The sequence below is a fragment of the Eulemur rufifrons genome, chromosome 2 (genome assembly GCF_041146395.1).
Source record: "Eulemur rufifrons isolate Redbay chromosome 2, OSU_ERuf_1, whole genome shotgun sequence".
Lineage (NCBI taxonomy): Eukaryota > Metazoa > Chordata > Mammalia > Primates > Lemuridae > Eulemur > Eulemur rufifrons.
In genome coordinates this window covers 56,719,468-56,739,710 of record NC_090984.1, presented here as the reverse complement: position 1 = coordinate 56,739,710, position 20,243 = coordinate 56,719,468, and the positions used below count along the sequence as shown (strand labels likewise).

General features: G+C 42.9%; 1 protein-coding gene across 1 annotated transcript in view; it reads right to left on the bottom strand.

Annotated features, from left to right (window-relative positions):
• RYR3 (ryanodine receptor 3) overlaps positions 1-20,243 on the bottom strand; it is a 342,229-nt gene that overhangs the window by 127,735 nt on the left and 194,251 nt on the right. Inside the window, 5 exon segments of the mRNA XM_069492266.1 lie at positions 4,357-4,492; positions 10,061-10,164; positions 11,269-11,398; positions 12,950-13,064; positions 13,573-13,846. Coding sequence (XP_069348367.1) covers positions 4,357-4,492; positions 10,061-10,164; positions 11,269-11,398; positions 12,950-13,064; positions 13,573-13,846 — 759 coding nt within the window.

The window sequence follows — 20,243 nt, the reverse complement described above, 5'->3', positions numbered from 1 at the left end:
ACGGTTTGAGTAAACTTTGGCCTCTGCGGTCCAATTGCTTTGGCTCAAATTCTACCTTTACCTTCTACTACCTATGAGACTCTGGGAAAGATATTTAACATTTCTAAGCTTCAGGATCTTCATCTATAAAATGATGAACATAACTGTACCTACTCACTATGTTCTGAATGTTTGAATTTCCCCCCAAAATATCCTAACCCCCAAGGTGATGGTATTAGGAAGTAGGGCCTTTGGGAGGTGATTAAGTTATAAGGGCCGAAACCTCATGAATGGGATTTGTGTCCTTATAAAAGAGGCCCTTGAGATCTGCCTTGTTCCTTCCACCATGTGAGTACACAGGCAAGGAGGCCCCACTTATGAATCAGGAAACCTCATCAGACACTGAGTTTGCTGGCATCTTGATCTTGGACTCCCAGCCTTCAGAACTATGAGAAATAAATTTCTGTTGTTTATAAGCTACCTTCTCTATGGTCTTTTGTTATAGCAACCTAAACACACTGTGATACTAATTCATTGGATTCTTGTGTAATTTAAGTAGGTTAATATATGTGAAAAGTGCTTTGAACAGTGCCTGGCACATGGTAAATTCTCAATAACAGTTAGCTGTTATCATCCTCACCACCACCCTCACGTCACCCACTGTCAGCATCCCCACTACCACCTACCACAGTCACCCCTACAACCCACTGTGACCACCACCCACCGTTATCATCATCACATCTACTACCATCACTAACTTCTGCTATCACTAACCACCACCCCTCTTAATCACCTCCACGACCCACTCTGACCACTACCCACCATCATATTCCACCATCACCATTCACCACCCTCTATCAGAACCCCGACTATCAGTAACCATCACCCACCATGAACATCCCCATTATCTACCATGGTCCACCATATCACCTCTATCATTGCTGAGCAGAGGCCACAAAAGTGGCCAGGAAGTCCTTTTTTAAATCATCTTTTAGACACAAAGACTTCTAAGGGGCTTTGAGATCCCAAAGAATCTATTTATTAGAGTCTTCCCATTTCAAATGTCCTAATGTTCATGAGCAACGGTGATAACTTACACAACTACAGGCTTACTATGTTTCTGGCACCATGCTAATGTAAGTTTTCCGTAGATTATTTCATTTAATCCTCACAACAACTCTGTGAGATATGTATTATTATTATCTCTGAGGCTAGGATATTTTTTTTAAAAAGCACTGAGTTCCATCTCTCTCCAGGAGAACCACAGAGATAATGAGTGCAATGCGCACTGTCTGGGGAACGGACACCCCTGGAGCTTTGACTTGGGGGGACAGGCGGTACATGGGCAATGTATGTAACCTGAAATTCTGTATCCCCCATAATAAGATGAAATAAAAAAAAAAAGCACTGAGGCTAGGAAAGTTTTATTAACTTGGTTAAATTCACTCAACTAGTAAGTGATACAGCCAAATTCAAACCCAAGATACTTTATTCTACAGCTCAAACTCTTCCGTATCACTCAGGTGTGACTGAGCCACTCTTCCTCCTTCTGTAGGTATTTGGAAATATTCCAACGTTTCTTTTTCATACTTTCCATATTTCTCTTTTTCATGCTCTTACCTGTGACAATCTACCTTCAACCATCTCAGCTACAGAGGGTCTGAAAATCTTCTCTGTTCCAATTTGTTGACTGATTGATCTCTATCCTATAAACCCAATTAGGAGCATCTTTATTTGGATATTGCACACGGCAAAACAAACATAATCTGGTCCAAACTAAGCTTATTATTTTCTATCTTAGGCCATGTTCTCCTTCTGACATTCTTATTTTTTCTCTCTACCCTCAAATCTCTAAGCTTCAATGTGACCTCTGTTCCTATTCTCTCAACATATCTAGGCTCAGCCACCGTCATCATCATCATCATCATTATGCAGTTATGTAAATTCTATCTCTGCAATTTCTCTCAAATGTGTCTCCTCCAGTGCATTCCTACCAACACCATTATAATTTAGAAACTCACTATTCCGACCTGAGCATAGAACCTGACAGTGGTACCTATCACTTTTTCTTCTTTTAAAAAGGTTTCCCAGTTCTTACACACTAACCAATACTAAACTTTTCAGCTTGGTATTTAGGTTCTCCCCATTACAGCCACCTACCTACCTTTTAAACCTCATCTCTTACCAGTGCCATCAATGTATCCACCCTCCAGACTGACAGACCATCAGGTGTCTTAGTCTGTTTTGTGCTACTGTAACAGAATACCACAGACTAGGTAAGAGAACAAGAGATTGAACTCGCAGCCTCCAGGCCTTTACTTGTTGGCATTAATCCATTCATGAGGGGGAAGCCCCCATGGCCTAAACACCTCCCATTAGGCACCACCTATCAACACTGCTGCATTGGGATTAAGTTTCCAACACATAGTTTTTGGAGGACATATTGAAATCATAGCACTGGGCTTCGTGAGCACAGCATGCTTTAGCCTTCAGGGCATGCTCGTGCTGCTCCTTGACTGGATCTCTGCATTTGGAAACTTGACCCTTCAAAGCTCATCTCTAACATCACCTCCCCTCCATGAAGCCTTTTCTGATCTTCTCAATGGAATGAGTTTCCCTTCTTTAAGCCCTTCAGGGTTTCCTCCCTGCCTTATTCTACTTGCTTTCATTACAGTGATCTCTGTCCAAGTCTGCTCTTCTTAAAAGACTGTAAATTCTTTGAAAGCAAAAGCTGACATTCTTTGCCAAAACCAAACATGGCCTTTATATTATAGAGATACAATAAACATTAAATTAAAAGCCACATATATTCCTACCAATGGCCCAATTTGCTAGAGCTTTTGTATTATAAAACTGTAGCATAGAAAATATGTTAAAAAGACATATAACAACCTGAAAGCAAAGGGAGTGGACCGAACACTTTGGTCCAGGGTTTAGCTCAGTATGATGTACCCAACCAGCAAAAGCAAGTGTTAGAATTTGGGCAATCTAGAGAGGAGCACAACAGATGGGTTCATTTGCCTTCACAATCCAGGTAGACAGTTCCAATGAGTGACTCGTAACCTCTTGATTTTGGCTGTGAAGGTGACCAAGATGAATAAACTGGTCTTGCCTTCATCTAGTTTATCTTACAGACTATTTGTATAATTTGCTTAGCTGTATAAATTCTTAATATCCACTTTACACAAAATAATTCTCTTTACTGCTATAATAACTCTGCATTAATTCGGGACATTGCTCATTTGGAAAGGAAGTGGCTCAGACTATCAAAGGATACCGTAACACTGGCCTGGAGAGAAGGAAACCGAGTTTGGAAAGCTGGTGATGAACAAGAGGAGGATGAAGTCACAAATATGCAGAGAGAAGCAGAAAGGAACTGATTAGGAATCTGGCTGGGTGGGTCCCAGGGGAACAAAACATAGACATCTGGAGGTATGCAATCTAGTCAAGGACGTGGGAAAACCCAGCAGAAGAGAAATCATCCAAATATTAAGAATATAGTGTTGCATGGTGAAGAAAGGTAAGTGGGTGAGATGGGAGTGGAGGGAGACAACAAGAAAAGCACACAGAATATTATGATCATATCATGTCAACATATTTTGAGATAAATTCTCCTACTTAGAATTTAGGCATGCATGCATATTAGCTGCAATCCCTCTTTGAGATCATTTAATCAGCCCAGTTGGATTTGTCAGCCTGGAACCCCACACTGAGATAAGGGAGAGGGATTATAACTGCAATGTAAATATAAGTGCATTAATATTGGGAGACAAGGTACATTTTCAGGAAAGTTAGCCCACTTATTTTACACAATATTCAGTACATTATTCTGGTGCAACTAAAGAATTTTGGTAGAGTTGGAATTCCCTACAAATGGGATGTGACTTGTATTAAGAAGAACAATAGTTAGGGTTGCTATAGTAATTTTTTTTCCTCTGGGAGTTTAGTTACCTTTTACAGCTATTCAGTTCTTGATTTCATTCATTCACTCACTCATCCATCCATTCATTCATATGATAGTCCAAGGATCTGGAGGCACAGTGCACTTAGCTGTGCGAAACGGGTGACGTATTAATGACAGTATTAATAAGGCCCCTCTTTTACTGATAGGAAAGAAACAGAGAGGTGACAAGTCCACTTCCTTGCAGTGAGTTTCCTGCTGGATCTAGGGCTGGAGCCCAGTGCTCTGTTCACTGGACTCTACTCTTAATCCTTGTAAGGCCTGACTCTCCCTGAGATTTCTTTTGCCGGCTGCCAAGCACCTGCAGAATCTATTATATTTGTAGATAAGAAGCAATGGAAAGGATCCTCCTTTCCTCGTATGTAACCATGATTATGCCATCCTGGGTGTGCAAGGGATGGAAACATGGGACTCACTGTTCACGAAGACGGCAAACCTCAGGAAGGACAGGTAGCGTTCCCCTTCAATGGGGTTCCAGCCGACGTCAGGGTATCCTTTGGCCAGAAGCATGGGGCAGCTCTGCAGGCCACAGCCTGCCAAGTAGGTCACCACCTGCCAAGAGCAGTGCAAAAGTAAGAGTCTACTCATACCCATTGAGATGGCTGCTATTAAAAAAACCCAGAAAATAACAAGTGCTGGTGAGGATGTGGAGACGTTGGAACCCTGTGCGCCGCTGGTGGGAATGTAAAATGGTACACTGTGGAAAACAGTATGGAGGCTCCTCAAAAAATTAAAAATAGAGCTACCATATGATCCAGCAATTTCCCTTCTGGGTATATACCCAAAAGAATTAAAAGTAGGGTCTCAAAGAGATATTTCATTCCCATATTCATAGCAGTATTATTTACAACAGCTGAAATGTGCAAGTAACCCAAGTATCCATTGATGGATGGATAAGCAAAATGTGGCATATACCTACAATGGAGTATTCAGCCTTCAAAAAAAGGAATTCTGATAATATGCTACAACATGATGAACTTTGAGGATGTATATTAATAAGCCAGTTATAAAAAGACAAAAATTGTATGATTCCACTCACATGAGATAGTTAGAGTAGTATAATAAAAACCATAGAGACAGAAAGTAGAACAGTGGTTGCCAGGGGCTAGGAAGAAGGGGGAAGTTATTGTTAAATGAATTCAGAGTCTCAGTTTTAGAAGATGAAAGGAGTTATGGAGACGAGTGGTAGTGATGGTTGCATAGCATTATGAATGTATTTAATACCACAGAGCTATACAGTTAAAAATGAGTAAGTTGGTAAATTTTATATGATGTGCATTTTACAATAAAAAAATTAAGCCATTCATATCTATTAACGGCAAAAAAACTAAACCAAAACAAGAAATGCTCAAGTTTTTTTTACAAGATAGTTGTGAGACTTGTGAAATTCTGGGAACTGAAAGGCTTTTGTTTCCCTAGAAACTAGAAAGAACCCAAGATTTTTGAAGTGAATAATTCAGTAGATTTGTAACCAGAACCTCCAGTCCATTTCTGTTTCCAAGTAATTAATAAGATTAGCACTGTTATGTAGGAACACACCATGTGCTGTCAGTTCCTGGATTTTTCCAGCTCTGGCAAGAGGGAATTGTCATTTGAAAATAAGCCTCACTAGGGTACATCTGGGGAGGTAACCATGGAGAGAGAGAAGGTTCTCTGTGGCTGTCCGTGTTCGTTTGGCCATGGTACTGCGAGGGCAAAACATCAGCCCCTGATTGACTCTGAGTGGGCCCTTGAGTGATCAGGGGGTCCCTCCTCACACTCTGCATCAACAGCAGCTGTCCAAAGTCAAAAGCCGAGATGTTAGGGTTGGGATGGCCAGAAAAGAGGCTGCAACCGTTTAAAGACTGGGATTGTTGGTGTTCTCTTTGCTTCCAGGTTGCCAGGCACTTACCACAAGATCTCAGTGCTGGGATCTTGTAGGGGATTTTAGATTCTGCCCTACTTTGAAGCAGGTTTCAGGCAAAAAAGCCTGGCATTAGACTTTTGTATAAAATGCCGCTGCTATTTTAATTTTGCCTTTGATATTTTATGTATACAGGAAGAAGAGGACAATCCACTGTGCTGCAAAATCCTCAAAGTCAGGGAATGGTATTTTTTTTTCTTCTTGTTTGTTTTTTTCATTTTTTAATCCCTAGGGCTTGGCACCTAGTAGTTGCTCCATAAATATGAAAAGAATCACATATTTGCTGATGTCAAATACTCTTGAGTTATTTTTCAAGCATAATAAATCCAGGGCAAAACTCAGTAAGAATCTATCATCACACTTTTTTCTTTTTAAACTAGTAAGGATACTGCTATTCTGCTTGGCGCTCTGATTTGATTTTGTCTTAAAAATGTCAGGGAGACACCAACAGGGGTGAGATTTAGGCAGAGTTTTCAGGGCTACAGGAGCAGAGCATTTCACTGGCCACTAAAATAATTGCCCGTGTGTGTGTGTGTGTGTGTGTGTGTGTGTATGTGTGTTGAGGTGGGGCTGTTATTCAATCCTAACAGACCTAATTTCTGTTGTGATCAATGCAAGAGAGAAACTCTGGCATTTACCAGTACTTTGCTGTTTTCTCCTGCAAAACAAACGTGGGTAATTTCCCAGCATGAGTCTAAGTAAAGTCTGTGGCACTGTGCTGAGCCACTCCAACCCCTTGAAAAGGGGCCGGCAAAGCTGAAGCCCCTTTCCAGATTTCCTAAGTGCCATTTCCCGCCTCCCAGCTCGTGAGCCTGCACTCGGCACATCTGACATCTCCCAAGGGAGGCTGGGTGTCCTTGTCGAGCAGCACCACCCCAAAAGATGAACTGAGGCTGAGAACAGGGTACTGAGTTCAAAACCTTGTGACATTACCTTGTCATAGAAGACCCTTTAGCGGCTTTTTACACAGGCATAGGTTATCATCTCACCACCTAAAACACTGAGCTATTTATTGCCATTTAAATGTCTGAATAACAGAGTTTGACTGAAGTCAGTCCCATAAGCAGCAGAGACCACAGACAGACATAGCATTTATGGAACAGCTAGCAAGCGCAGTACTGACGGGTGGCATGGTGTTTAGTCTTGTGTGTGTATGTAGGGGGTGGGAGAGGTGCTGTCCCTTCAACACAGGCCTACAGGGCCTAGAGGAGCAACTTCTAAAATTTCCCTGTGGCCATTTTCACTTACTCTTGTTGCAGCTGTGAGAGCCTATGAAAGTTAACCCTAAGTCACATTAGACTGGGACTTCTCTCAATAGGATTTTAAAAAGCAGGTTCCTCCATTATGGTATCAGGTTATTTGATAACTATCATATTTGACAAGATCTACAAATAGATTATTTCCCCGACTTCTACTTTTAATTTAATGATTTTTTAGGAACCTAGTGAGGCCCAAGAGAAATATTTATTGAGTTTGTCAAAATATAAAAATGTTTTTACTTACATTTTTTCACCCTCCTCCCAAATATTATCATTTTAAAGCTATCTCTTTGCTATTGCAAAAGACGCTAAAGAACAAAATAAAATGACTGACTCAAAGACAAACCCCTCTGTCATGGGCTGAATTGAGTACCCCAAATATTCTACATTGAAACTCTAACGTTCAGTGTCTTAGAACGTTACTGTATTTGGAGATAAGGCTTTTAAGGTGGTGATTAAGTTCAAATGAGGCTATTAGGGTGATGTCCTCATGGCGAGAGGAAACCTGGACACACAGAGATACCAGGGATGTGTGTGCACAGAGCAAGACCACGTGAAGACACAGCAATGAGGTGGCCACCTGCAAACCAGGAAGAGAGGCCTCCCAGGAAACCAAATCCACCGACACCTTGATCATGGACGTCTGGCCTCCAGAACTGCGAGAAAATAAATGTCTGATGTTTCAGCCACCTAATCTGTGATGCTTCATTATAGCACCCCCAGGAAACTAATATGTCCTTCAACTATGAAAAATCTGCTGCATAAACACACAGGCATGTAGCATTTTGCAATTTCCATTCCATTTTCTATTAAAGTTTTATACATTTTAAAAAATATGTAAAGCTAAAAAGAAGATTTTGGGGTTCCACAAAGAGGACTGTATCATACAATTAACACATAAACACAGGCGTTTTGTCTGTCTAGTTCATGGCAGGCCCTCAGTCATGACTAGTCAATGCATTTGAAACAGAATTTGCTAACTCAAAAACTTCAGTGAGCTTTGGTGGGTAATTATCGTTGCATCTGAGCAGATCAGACATGGTTCTGCAGCGTGGCCAGCGACGCCTGCCAAGGCCCGAAGCAGCAGCAGCTTCGCAAGTGGTAACGTTGTCCACACTGCCTGTGTGGCTGCCTCCCCACGCGAAGGCCACCCACCACGGAAATGACACTTTCCCCTTCTCGCTTTCCTCAACCCATTTTCTTTGAGTCTCCTCACATTCATTTGGAAGGAAGAAAAAAAAAATACATATATATATATATATATACATACATACATATATACACACACACACATAGTTATAATGTTTCCTCTCCACCTCTCATACACATTTTCTGGGATTTCCCATCCCTCTAGCTGCTTCTCCTCACGTTTTTGTTGGTGCCTTTTCCTCAGTGATTCCCTCCGGTGCTGGTGGTCCTCAGGGCTCTGGCCCAGCCATGCTCCTCTCCTTGCTCCAGGCTGGCCTCTGGGGCCAGGTCGTCTGCCCCAGAGCTTGAGTCACCCTCCACACGCTCCATGTGCAGCTCAGAGAGCTCTCCCGAGACTTAGTGCTGCGTAGCCAACTCCTCGCTGTGCCGTCGGGGAGCCTTAGAGCTCCTCACACCCGATACAACCTAAAGCAAACTCATCACCGGCCTCCTCAGATCCGCCCCACCTCCTGTACTCCTCAGAGGAAAAGGCAGGCCAACCCAGTGTCTGACTGATGGCTGCTATCTGTCCTCTTGCATAAGGTCCCTTGGATTCAAACACCCCTCACGTCACGGCACCAGTGTTACTTGAAGCCAGCACCATCATGTGCTTGGATTACCGCAGAGACTTTTCTCTCTGCCTCAAGCCTTGTTTTTTGTTCCAGTCAGTTCTTCTTACTGAAACTGGGATGTGGTTTCTAAAACACAAATCATATCGTGCTGCCTGCCTGCCTGCCTGGCGGCCTTCAGTGGTTTCCACCGTGCTTGGCTCTATGGGGACGTCCTGTAACATAGCTGGCCCAGCAGAGCCTGGCGCCTAAGGCCCTTGATTCCTGGCTCTGCCGCTGACTAGCGCCACGTCACTGGGGATGCTGTCCATTCTCTCCGCCTCCGTTCCCATGCCCATCGCTGGTGGGCAATAATAAAAATGCTGTTCTGAGGTCACGTGAGTCAATCTGTGGGGAGCCTTGGGAGTGGGGCCTGGCACACAGCGATCCTGTAGGCGTATGCACTTCTCTAACAGTAACGGCTGCATGAAGTCCAGTTCCTCGCGGCTCCTGCCCCATTTCCCACCACCGTCCCAGCACTCCATGCCTCAGTCAGACTCAACTTTCCACCTCTCCAGCACCCCAGGCTCTCCTTCTGAGCCTCGAATATTCCTGGCACGCTTCCCCAACACTGCAGTTGAGCAGCCTCTGCTCGAGCGTCGGGTCATCCCTGTTTCTGAGAGGCCGATGCCCCGCCAGGGGCGGGTACCCTCTCTGTGTGCTCACAAACCTGCAGACACCTTCAACTTGCCCAGGACCTCTCCCCGACTAGGCTGCTCTTCTCCACACTCTGAAACTACATCGTCAATCTCATCAGCCATCTGGCCAAGGACATAGTGGCAAGAAAGGGATGGGGAAGAGATGTGGGTGAACCGGCCCCAACCATCACCATGAGCTCCATTCTCAACCCCAGCGGAGGGCAGCCCAACCGTGTCTCAGCTGTACATGAAAAGGACACTGATTATACATTTTTCTGTCACATCTCTTTACTTCACATGTAGACTTATCAGTTAGATGACACAGAACTTTATTAGGAGTCACAGGTACCGGGTGACGTTCCCTGTAGACCATTGAGGCTACATACAAAGAACACAAACGTCCGCACATTCATGTCTGGTGTTGGAGGTTGCTGCCCCCAGGAGATCCTGTGGTCGTAATTAGAAACCCACACTTGGCTGCCCTTGGAGCAGAACACCACATCCCCTCCCCAAGGGTCAGTTACCTTCTCGAGGTCTGGTTCCTCTAAGCCCAGCGCTAACTCGTTGTTGTCCATCACGGAGGAAGCGGCCACGTCCAGCGGAGTGGATCCCCTCATCGATGGGGAGGCTGGGGAAGGAGGGGAGGAGGAGCGAGAAAGGGACAGAGACCACCCAGCGCTGAGCCCAGGTTGCAGTGCACAGAAGTGGGCAGGAGAGGGCAGCAAACACACCGAAACCGGGTTCACATTGCTGTTCCCCAACGGGCAGCCCGCCCAATTTAAGAACAGCTCTATTTGCTGTCCTTCCTCCCCACGCTCATTACTGACTGTGAATATGGATTAATAGAAAATCAGTTCATAGGACCAGCTAGAACCATGCCTTTTCAAGAGCTTTTCTAACACAAAATTTCTTGGGGCCCCCCTCTCAGATGTCACTTGACCAAATAAACCTAAAGGACTTGGACATTTCTGGGGCCACCACCTGGAGTTTAAAAATAACCTCAAATAACATTAGCTCATATTGTTTCATCTGGCTACCAATGTTGCTTTTGAATTTTCTTAGTTTATTTAGCTCTTAGGCTAGAATTAAGAAAAACTTAGGTGGTATTTGATAAAAAGGTTGGTAGCTTTTTGAGGTTGCATTTGACTAAAAAAATAAGATTTCAGATTTCAAGTGCACGTATTTGTGTATTCCACAAATTTGTTTGGTTTATATCCACAACAGTGAATAAGGCATGTGCACTGACTTGCCTTTCTAGTGGTGGTGATGGATTTACACTGTTTGTCCACAGTTGTTCTTGGCCAGGCTGCCTTGCAGCTAAGGACAGTAATTGCTGTTGGCTAATGGGACAGGCATGCCAACCTGCCAGGATGAGATTGAATCCATGACCTTGGTCTCATTAGCATTGCTCCCCGGTCAGCAGAGTGGGCTGAGAGGAGCTGTGTCCCCAGACTATCTCTGTAATCCCAGGCAGCATTTCATAAACCATGGGCCACTGGTTCCAAGAGAGATGAAGTAAAATTGCATGACTGTGCCAACACCAATCTCTCACCAATGCTGGTTGCAGCAACATCCCTCTTTAGGTTGGAGAACACAGACATGGCATCATTATCTCAGCTGTTTTTAGATCAGGCAGGCATGCATGTGGCTTCTCCCTTTATCTCCTAAGTGGCCAGTAGGAGGAGTGTTACCTCCAAGTTTGAGCGTAGAAGTTATAACATGACATACGTACCTAGGCCAACACTGCTATTCTCCAGCAGGTAACTCAGATGCTCAAACATGGCCTTCTGATTCTGCCGACTAATTCGACAAAAATAGCAAAGGAAGCGGCAGCAGCTAGCAACCATCTTTGGAAAAGCAATCTGTAGGAACAATTAGGAAACATCAGAGAAAAGAATCTATCATGAGGCCTTTCTAGAAGAAAAATGTGACCTCAAAGAGTCCCAAGGTGGGTGAGGTCTTGCAAGCTGAGATCGCTTTGAAAAATGAACTTGCTCCTTACTTCTGGTTTTTTTCCTAGACTTATTCAGTGGACGGACAGAGAGTAGAGGGCACCTAAGAGGCTTCCAAAAACACTGAGAGCTAATTATAGTTCCTGAAATCTCTTTCCCGCAAAAGAAACAGATGCCAAACAAGAATCCCAGTCATCCGTGGATGTCACATGAGATTGCATGATCCTGTACCAGACCATTGTTGTTTTCAACTAGGAAGGGAATGGACGGAACCTGATGGGAAATAACATAAAGGGAGAGGGGTGATCATGGACAAACACGGCCCACCGGCATATCAAAGCCCCTGGGCCAACACTGCCCCTAAGGCTATGGGAGCCCGAAGAGCATCACCCTCTGTCTCTGTGAGCCTTCTCCAATTACTTTTGTCCTTGATAATTGCTCTCCTATGGGCTCCCACGGCGCTCATAATTTGATTTACATAATTTAGCACAGAGATGCCATCTTCTATCACTGTTGATTGTGCTTGGCCTCTCTTCTTGACAAAGTAATTAGCATCTCCAGCTGGGCCACATCTTATTTTTGATCCTACGATGTGCAATACATGGTATCCGTGTTAACCTTGCTTGGTTTCCTCCTTTAGAATCACAGAGGCTGCACTGAGAAATAGGGTCCTTCAGTCTGCCTGCTTGCTGAGGCACCCACACATTTGCTCAGGGATCTCCCGGAGAGCTTTCACTTTTCCAAGAGATCAGAAGGAAGCCAGAGAGGAATATGACGTCGGCTTCTGTTCTTCCTTCACACTCCCACCGGCCAACACTGGTGAAACTGCATTGGAAGTCATTCATTCCTAGGGCCCTGGCACTCCAGAGTTTCCAACATTTGAAACTATCCCAATCTACTGCCTTTAGAAGCCATCTAACCCTGAGGAGGACCCTGGATGAGCTGGGACAAATGCCCAGTTGTGGCCTATCCCCACTCGTTTCCCCTTGTCCACAGGAGTTTCCCCCAACTGCAGGCTCCTAGGGGGGAGCTGGCAAGCAAATTGGCTGCCTCAGGAGCCTGGCTAACAGGGGAGACATGCACACTCCTGAGGGAATGCTGCCAGGTCATGATTAAGATCTTGTTCTCCTTTAAAACAGCCTTCTCCAGACTCAGCACGAAGCACAGGAGGCTCCTCTGTGGAACCTGAAGTTATTCCACCTTGGGAGGAGCAGGGCTGTGGAATACAGGAAGTAAACTTAGCAGGTGGATGGCCCGTGGGATGGATAGAAAAAGCCCCCAAGATTCACGAGCTGGAGCTTTTACACAGTGGGATTCCATCTGGCGGCATGTCTGGGCTACTTCCCGACATTGTGCATGTCCCCCTTCTCCCTGGGAAGAGTAATTGCACATGTGGCTCTGAACAAGTCTCCTCATGTGCCCCTGCCCCACGGGTCGAGTTCTGGCTACTTAGAGCATTACCTGAGACTTCTCTGTCCCCAACACGTTCACCATCACCTCCATCACCGTCTCATGCATGCCAAGGACTCTCATGAGGTTGGGATGCTGGTAAAACACCTTGTTGTTCATTATATCTCTAGGATAAGGATAAAAGAGAGACCTCAGGACTTGCTTATCTCTATGCCATGAAAATTCAGGGACGAGAACATACAGATACATGGGGCAGGTGAAGTAATGTTAGAGTGATGGGCTGAAAAGATAAGAAGGCGGCACTAGGTCAGTCGGGACATATGTGGAATGCCGTTTTTAGCTGATATAAATATTTTGTGCATCTCGGTTTCTAAGTATTTGCTTTTTCTCTTTGAAATATGGCCTCCCTGGGTTTTCATAAGATTCAAACCAAATAACTGCTTTTCTGCAAGACTCCTCCACGCTTCTTTTGACAAGGAGTAGCAGGTGGTCTGGCCTCTCAGGTTACAAAGGTGACTCAGCTGGCAAGGCTGTAACCCCATGAGGAGTGAAAGCAGGATGAGGGCACACAGATTTAATACGATTTGATGCCAGAACATCCACATATCAAACTAAATCAGTTTTCCCACTTGTAGCTTTCTAGAGGGAGCTGCACGTAACTGTAAACCACTTACCCCAGCCCGTTGATCATGAGTAGCTCCTCCTCCTTGCCCATCCTGACACTGAGGAGGGAGCGAATCTGGCCCAGCGCAGCCAGCAGGTTGATGGTGTCGCTCACGGAGACCTGGCTGATGGTGTAGGTCTTCCGCAGCGCCTGCAGCAGCTCCCCGATGCTGTCGTACTGCCTCCGGAGGAGGTTGAACATCATCCGGACGAGCTCTGCGTCCTGGATCTGGTCCTCCTGGGCCCAGCGGATCATTGTCTGTGAGATGAGTTCCTTCAGTGTTGCTGGAAGGACAAAAGGAGGGACCAGTCTTGTGGCTGTCATGGCTCCAGGAGAGCTGGGCATCTCAGCCACCTCATTCAACTATAAGACACACTGTAGGTTAGTTGAGGTTAAAAATTCTTATTTTAATGGTGGGTATGACATGCAAAGAAGTAAAATGTATCCTCAAAAGACAAATGTGCCAGCCACACAACAAGAAAAGAATATCTCAATTATGATTTGAGGATACTAAATATTCTATTTTGATTAAACAATGTTTGAATCGATGCTGGAAAGAGACTGATAAATAAGACTCTGTCCTTGCCTTCAGAGAGCTTACAATCTAGTTCTTTAAATTTTTATTTTATAATAAATTTTATTTGTATTTATAATGCAATGCAATAAATACTATAATGGAGGTATGTGTAAGTGCCATGGGATAGAGTAGAGAGCAATTGATTCTGGGTGGGTGAAAGCATGAGAGGAAGACATTGGCCAATGCTTGTTTAGAGTAAAGCAATATTAAGCACTATAATGTGTCTACCATAGATATTATCTATAGGTTTTTTAAAGACAACACATGCCATGAACTATTTCAGCCAAACCATTGATTCAAGAATTGCAAAAGATATTTTAGATGACAGAAACATAAAAATATATCAGGAGAGGGAGAGAAGTAGACCAAGGGAACACCGTGTCAAGTCTAAAGGCTTTGCAGTCAGAAATCTGACCATCACCCTGACTGCGAGTTCTTTGTGCTGGATCTTTGGCAGGAGTCAGCTGACACTGCATCATGGACTACTATCAAGAGCATCAAGAAAAAAACCAGTAAGACTTTGAATTCAGAATTTACTGGGGCTCATAATGGTGACACAGAAATGCCACTGGCTACACAAGTAAAGATCACTGAAGTGGGTCTCAAACCAGCCATGGGACCTTCTGAGGTTATATTAAGTGTCCCTGAAAATTGCATATTGGCATTGATGTGGGAAGATGATCAGAGAGAGAAGCAGGTGTGAGCAGGAGGACAAAGTGGAAGGGGACCCTTTAGAATGGCTGGGAAGGAATTGCCCACCCCTCCCCATGCCATACACACTTCCACAAGATGCCATGACAGAGGTGGGATATGTTGCTCTTAAATCACGGATGCTTCCTAGTCTGGCACTGGACATCACCATCCTGCAAGGTATGGATGGCATGAAGATCCTTAATTCAGACTGGGTGATAAAGGCAGAGCTGAAATGATGATGAAGGCCACCCAATCAATGAAAGGACTGGGAATAAACTCAGATTGATGCATTTGGTGGTCTGTGCCATCTCTGATAGTGAAGGTTTCTACTCCATATCACTATCTATGGCAGATGTCTGTTCTACATATGGTCTTGGCTCATCACAAGGATATAAAAATAGAACTCAGTTACCAAAGCTCTAAAAGAGACCTAGATGTAAAGGATTAATTTAACTTACTGCTGTGTCTGTCAACTCTGTGGGTGTTTTAGGTTCAGATGGGAGACATAAGCTGAAAAACTTAAAAAAGGATACCAAAGTCAGAGAGAAGTACAGTGTACAGTTAAAAGATGTTCCTAAGAGATCTCACTAGGCAGGGATTGCTGGCCGATATCTGTGAGGTTAGATAGTATCTGTACCCTCTTGGAGGGAAAAGTTCTCTCTAGGCTAGGCTGGGTTTCTTCTCAGGAAACTTGTTTCCTCAGTGTGCAAAGGTAAAAGTTTCTGTTTCTACTAGTTAATATTTGCAGTAAGAATGAAAGCAAGACAAAAATATAGAGACTCAGACCCAACATAAGTTTTTCTAGTCCTGTAAGTACAATTCTCCCTAAAGCCTATACCTTTGCTTTAAAGAATTACAGTTCTCATCACCAAATTCTCTGCAGAGATAATTCACATCATCCCAGTTCCTGCCACATTCAAAAAGCAACAATAGTTATCAGGTAGAATTGTTAATCAGCTCAAGGGCCATGTTCTTTTCAACAGGGAGTTTTACAGAGTCATAATAAAACCAAGTAAATATTAGCTTTCCCTTAACTTGGCTTTAAGATTAATTCAAGATTTGGGTGAGCTCTTAGTCTCACATTGACTCAAAAATCCGAATCAACACTTATGGCCTAGAGACTAGGACCTGTGCAGCAGAAAACCTCACTAGAGGGCAAGTGGGCAACGAAACCACTCTTTAGCCTGGAAGGACAGAGCAGGAAACACCTTCCACGCCTTCTTCCTCCAGGATAGTCTTCAAGGTAGGTATCAGAGAATGGGATAAATAGACATGTGTGACCAAGTTAAAGCACAGTAAAAATAAATAAATAAATAAATAAATAAATGTGGCCCCTAGGTCCTGCCAGAAAAGGAGAAAGCAAGACTCATCATGGGTGAAGCGCAGTTATAATTCCATGGATGGCATGGCATTTAGGGCCATTTGTGTGGGATAGGGTTTCAGATCGTGAGGCCAAAGTCCAGTAAATGACAGAAATAATAACTATGAGGAGAAAGAAAATTAGGGGTTGGAGGGACATTCTCAAGAGCCTTAAATGTATAGCTTATTTTGTGGTCTGAACTGTGCGAGAGACTCAGCACCCACCAAGCAAACCCGGGCTCATCAATGAACTTCTGAATGTCTAAATACTTTAGGGACTGAAAAAAATGGAGCTTTCTACTCCTAGCAGCAATACTATTAAAAATTTCTCAGATTTTAATTTGCTCCCATATACTAGCAGCAGAGCAGCCAGAATGTACCAGGGTCGAGAGGTTAAAAAGAATACATTTTCTAGAATATGTTAGGCTCTCTCTATATCTGTGTATCTGAGGATAAAAATAACACATATAACCATGTACGGCACATACTGTGGGCTTAATAAAGTTTAACTGCTGCTACTGGCTATACCAGCAGTTAGCAAGTGTGATCTGCAGACGCTTGGGGCCCAAGACCCTGTAGGGAGTTCACAGGGTCAAATGTATTTTCATAATAATTCTAAGATGTTATTTGCCCATTTCGTTGTGTTGATAGCTGCACTGACGGTATGAAAGCAACGGTGGGTAAAACTGCTGCTCCCTTAGCGTGGGTCAACTCAGCAGCACCCAGCTGTATTTGTTACAGCTGTATCGCCGGAAAAATGCCCCGTTTTACATAGGAACATCCTGAATGAAGCAGTACAAATTATTAATTTTATTAATAATAAACTCTTGATTTACATCTTTTGAATGTCTTGGTAAATAAGAAGAAAAGAAGTAAAGTCCTGCTGCTGCCTGTCAAAGGTTAGTGGTTTTTCTGGAGGAAAAGCAGCTGTGTAGCTGTGTGACTGAGCGGGCGCTAGCCCGGCCGCTTAGTGCACGGAATGCCATGCATAATTAGAATGACAACCTGTGGTTAATCAGACTTGGATAACTGACTTTTTTTTTTTTTTCTTTCTCCTTTTGTGAATGAAAGAAGCCAGCCTTTTACTTCGAATGATAATATTTGTTGCCAATATTAAAATTTGAGCGTTCAAGTGAAAATTAGAATTTTGCAAACGTTTATCTGCCACTGAAAGCTTATGGCTTTCTAATACCTAAAGACTTTTCTGATTAAACTGTTGATATTAACAAATGTGATTTAAAAATATTTTACAATGAAATGTGTCAACATTTGGAAGCTTTACATAACTCAGTGAACCAATAATTTCCCAGTGACCAATGCATGATGTTACAAAAAAACACTCGTAGGTAAAAGATCCATCCAACATGCAAGATAGACCAAGGAATTTTCCTGTAATTAAGAACAAAAATTTCTTTAATGCAGTTTCAGATGCCACATGCCAGCTAACTTTTGAGAAACTACCATTTGTTCAATTTTGATATATTATAGTATCCACAATTATCTGAAAAGGCCATGAAAATACTCCTCCTCTTCCAACTATATGTCTGTCTGAGGCCAGTTTTCTTCCTATTCTTTAACCAGATAGAATCCAGCTGCCTTTGATTAAGTCAGACATTAAAGAGGTTTATAAAAACACAAAGCAATGTCACTCTTCTATTTTTTTGATTTTGAAAAATTTAGTTATTTTTCATAAAAGTATGCTATTTATGTAATATGTAATGAGGTTTTTATTATTTTTAAATGAATGAAAAAATAAATATCTAAAAAATTCCTTAATTTTAATTTCCAATCTGGTAAATATTAATAGATATAACCCACATAAACTAAAGATTTTAGGGGTCCTCAGTAATTTTCAAGGGTATAAAGGGGGCCCAAGACCAAATGTTTGAGAACCAAGGGCCTATATTGAGGGGAGGCCACGACTGGAAAGAAAGCTTTTCCTCCAGCTAAGATGAGCCCTGTCCCATTAGACTGTGTGACTCTCATCAAGCAGCTGAGACCTGAACCTCGCAAGCTGCAGCTTAGGAAGCTTTCTATGTTTGTTTCTGAATGCGAGGTGGTTAAATGTGACTGTAAGAAGAGTAGAACACTTCACATTGAGAAATAAAGTGAGGATTAAAGAATCATTAGTTTGAAAATTGCATCCTGGCAGTCAAGGGATCTCTAGCCATCACCAAAGGGCTCCGTGCTAGCCTGGAGGGCTCCAAATGCATCCCTCTTCCTTAATTTGGGCTTAAGATCAATCCCCTTCAGAGCAAGGAGGGAGCCGGGCATGTGTTGTGCCCAGGCTGAGTGGCCTTCTTTAGTCTGCTCTGCAGCCAGCACAACGGGGCGCACAGAGGAAGGTGGGCTGCAGGCTGCAGAGGCAGGCACTTCATTCTCTGTCTCCAACATTAGCTGACCCTTCAGCAATGACTTTGCTCTCAGTACCGGAAAACAGGGCTGTCTACTACAGGAGGCTTTGCCCTGGAGTTGACGCACACCTAGGACTCAGGGCATGTCTCATTCACAAGTTTCTGTCCCCATCTGAGTAGCTGAGTTACCTCCAGTTGTGCCACTTTTAAATTAGCTTTTTAATTGACCAGTATTTTCTGGGTACCTGTTACATGCCCAAGGTCGAGTTAAGTACTCTATATGAAACTATTTAAAAACAAATTATTACCCACAGCAACCTAGTTGGAGAAACTAAATAATACATGTGAAGCATTTAATGAAAAATGAAGTGTAAAATTATGGGTAAAACTGTGTTGTCTAAGACAATCAGGAAATAAGATAACTCACAAGAAGGTACAACATCTATAGTAATATATACATTCAAAAGAAATTAGAGAAGAGAAACAGTAAATTTTCCCTTTCTTACTTTTCTTCTGATGGCTCCTTTATCTGAAGTTCTCTATATTTCTAGAATAAGTCCCCATTACATGGAGACTAATGAATCAGGGAAGATGAGTGCTATCATGCAGTTAAGAGAGGTCTTCCAAGTGATATCAGAAATAATCTGATGGAAAAGACATTACTATTTGTTATGCCTATTTTGGAATGTCATTTTCCTTCAAATGATGATTCACTCATGTTGTCCCCGTACTGAATATTTTTATTTTTTTCTGGTATCCATGGAGGAATGCTGACAATTTTGGTAGGATTTTCAAACAGCAAAGGGAGCTATTTCTTGAGATATATTTGAATGTCTTTCATAACCAAAGAGGGATAGGTACATTAAGAACAGCTACAATTAAGTACTGATTTTATTTCTGTTGCTTTTCCAAGTTCATCTTTGGAAATGCTACCCTTTAGTAACCAGAGAACACTTTAGTATTCATAAGAAACAGGACCCCTGAAGTTGGACAGCTGCCAGAAGCAAGGTAAGGTTCAGACGGAGAGTTTAAATCTACTGTTTGCCATAATGCATGGCCCCTGTCTTACACTCCCCCCACCCTCATGCATGTTATAGTTTCCCACTCAGAACTTCCACCACATGTAATGAAAATGCTTCAGCAGATGTCATTGTAACTCTAGGATTTTTATCCACTGATTTAGCTGAGTTTCGAGAGGGCCCTGTCAAGTGCACTAGATGGCTTAGCTCATGGGAGTTTTAAAAAGCTATAGTGTTCTTTTCAAAAAGGAAAAAGACAGAAAGAGAGAAATGTAAACAGGCACTTGTTTCCTGATGAGAAACAAAGCAAATCCTCTTAAACAGAATGTCTTAGGGAAGCTAGTCATGTACTGATGGTTTTCTTGATAATTATAAATGGCTTCATTTATGAGATTATTATTAACATTCTAACTCATTCCACTTTTGCAATTAGTGTAATTAGGGGTAGTCACATTTAGGCAATGACATCGAATACATGATCTATAAGCCACATCTTAAATGATCATTCAGGCTAACCCAGAGCAGAAATATTTCCAAGGCACCGTATCGTTTAGGGAGACTTAATGCCTGAGGGATACTTTAAAAGAAAAATGGCTACTTCACTACCTGATTTTTGGACTAGTCAGACCTCAGACCTTCTGTATAACAGCAAAGAATTAGAGGGTCTTTAAATCAGAGC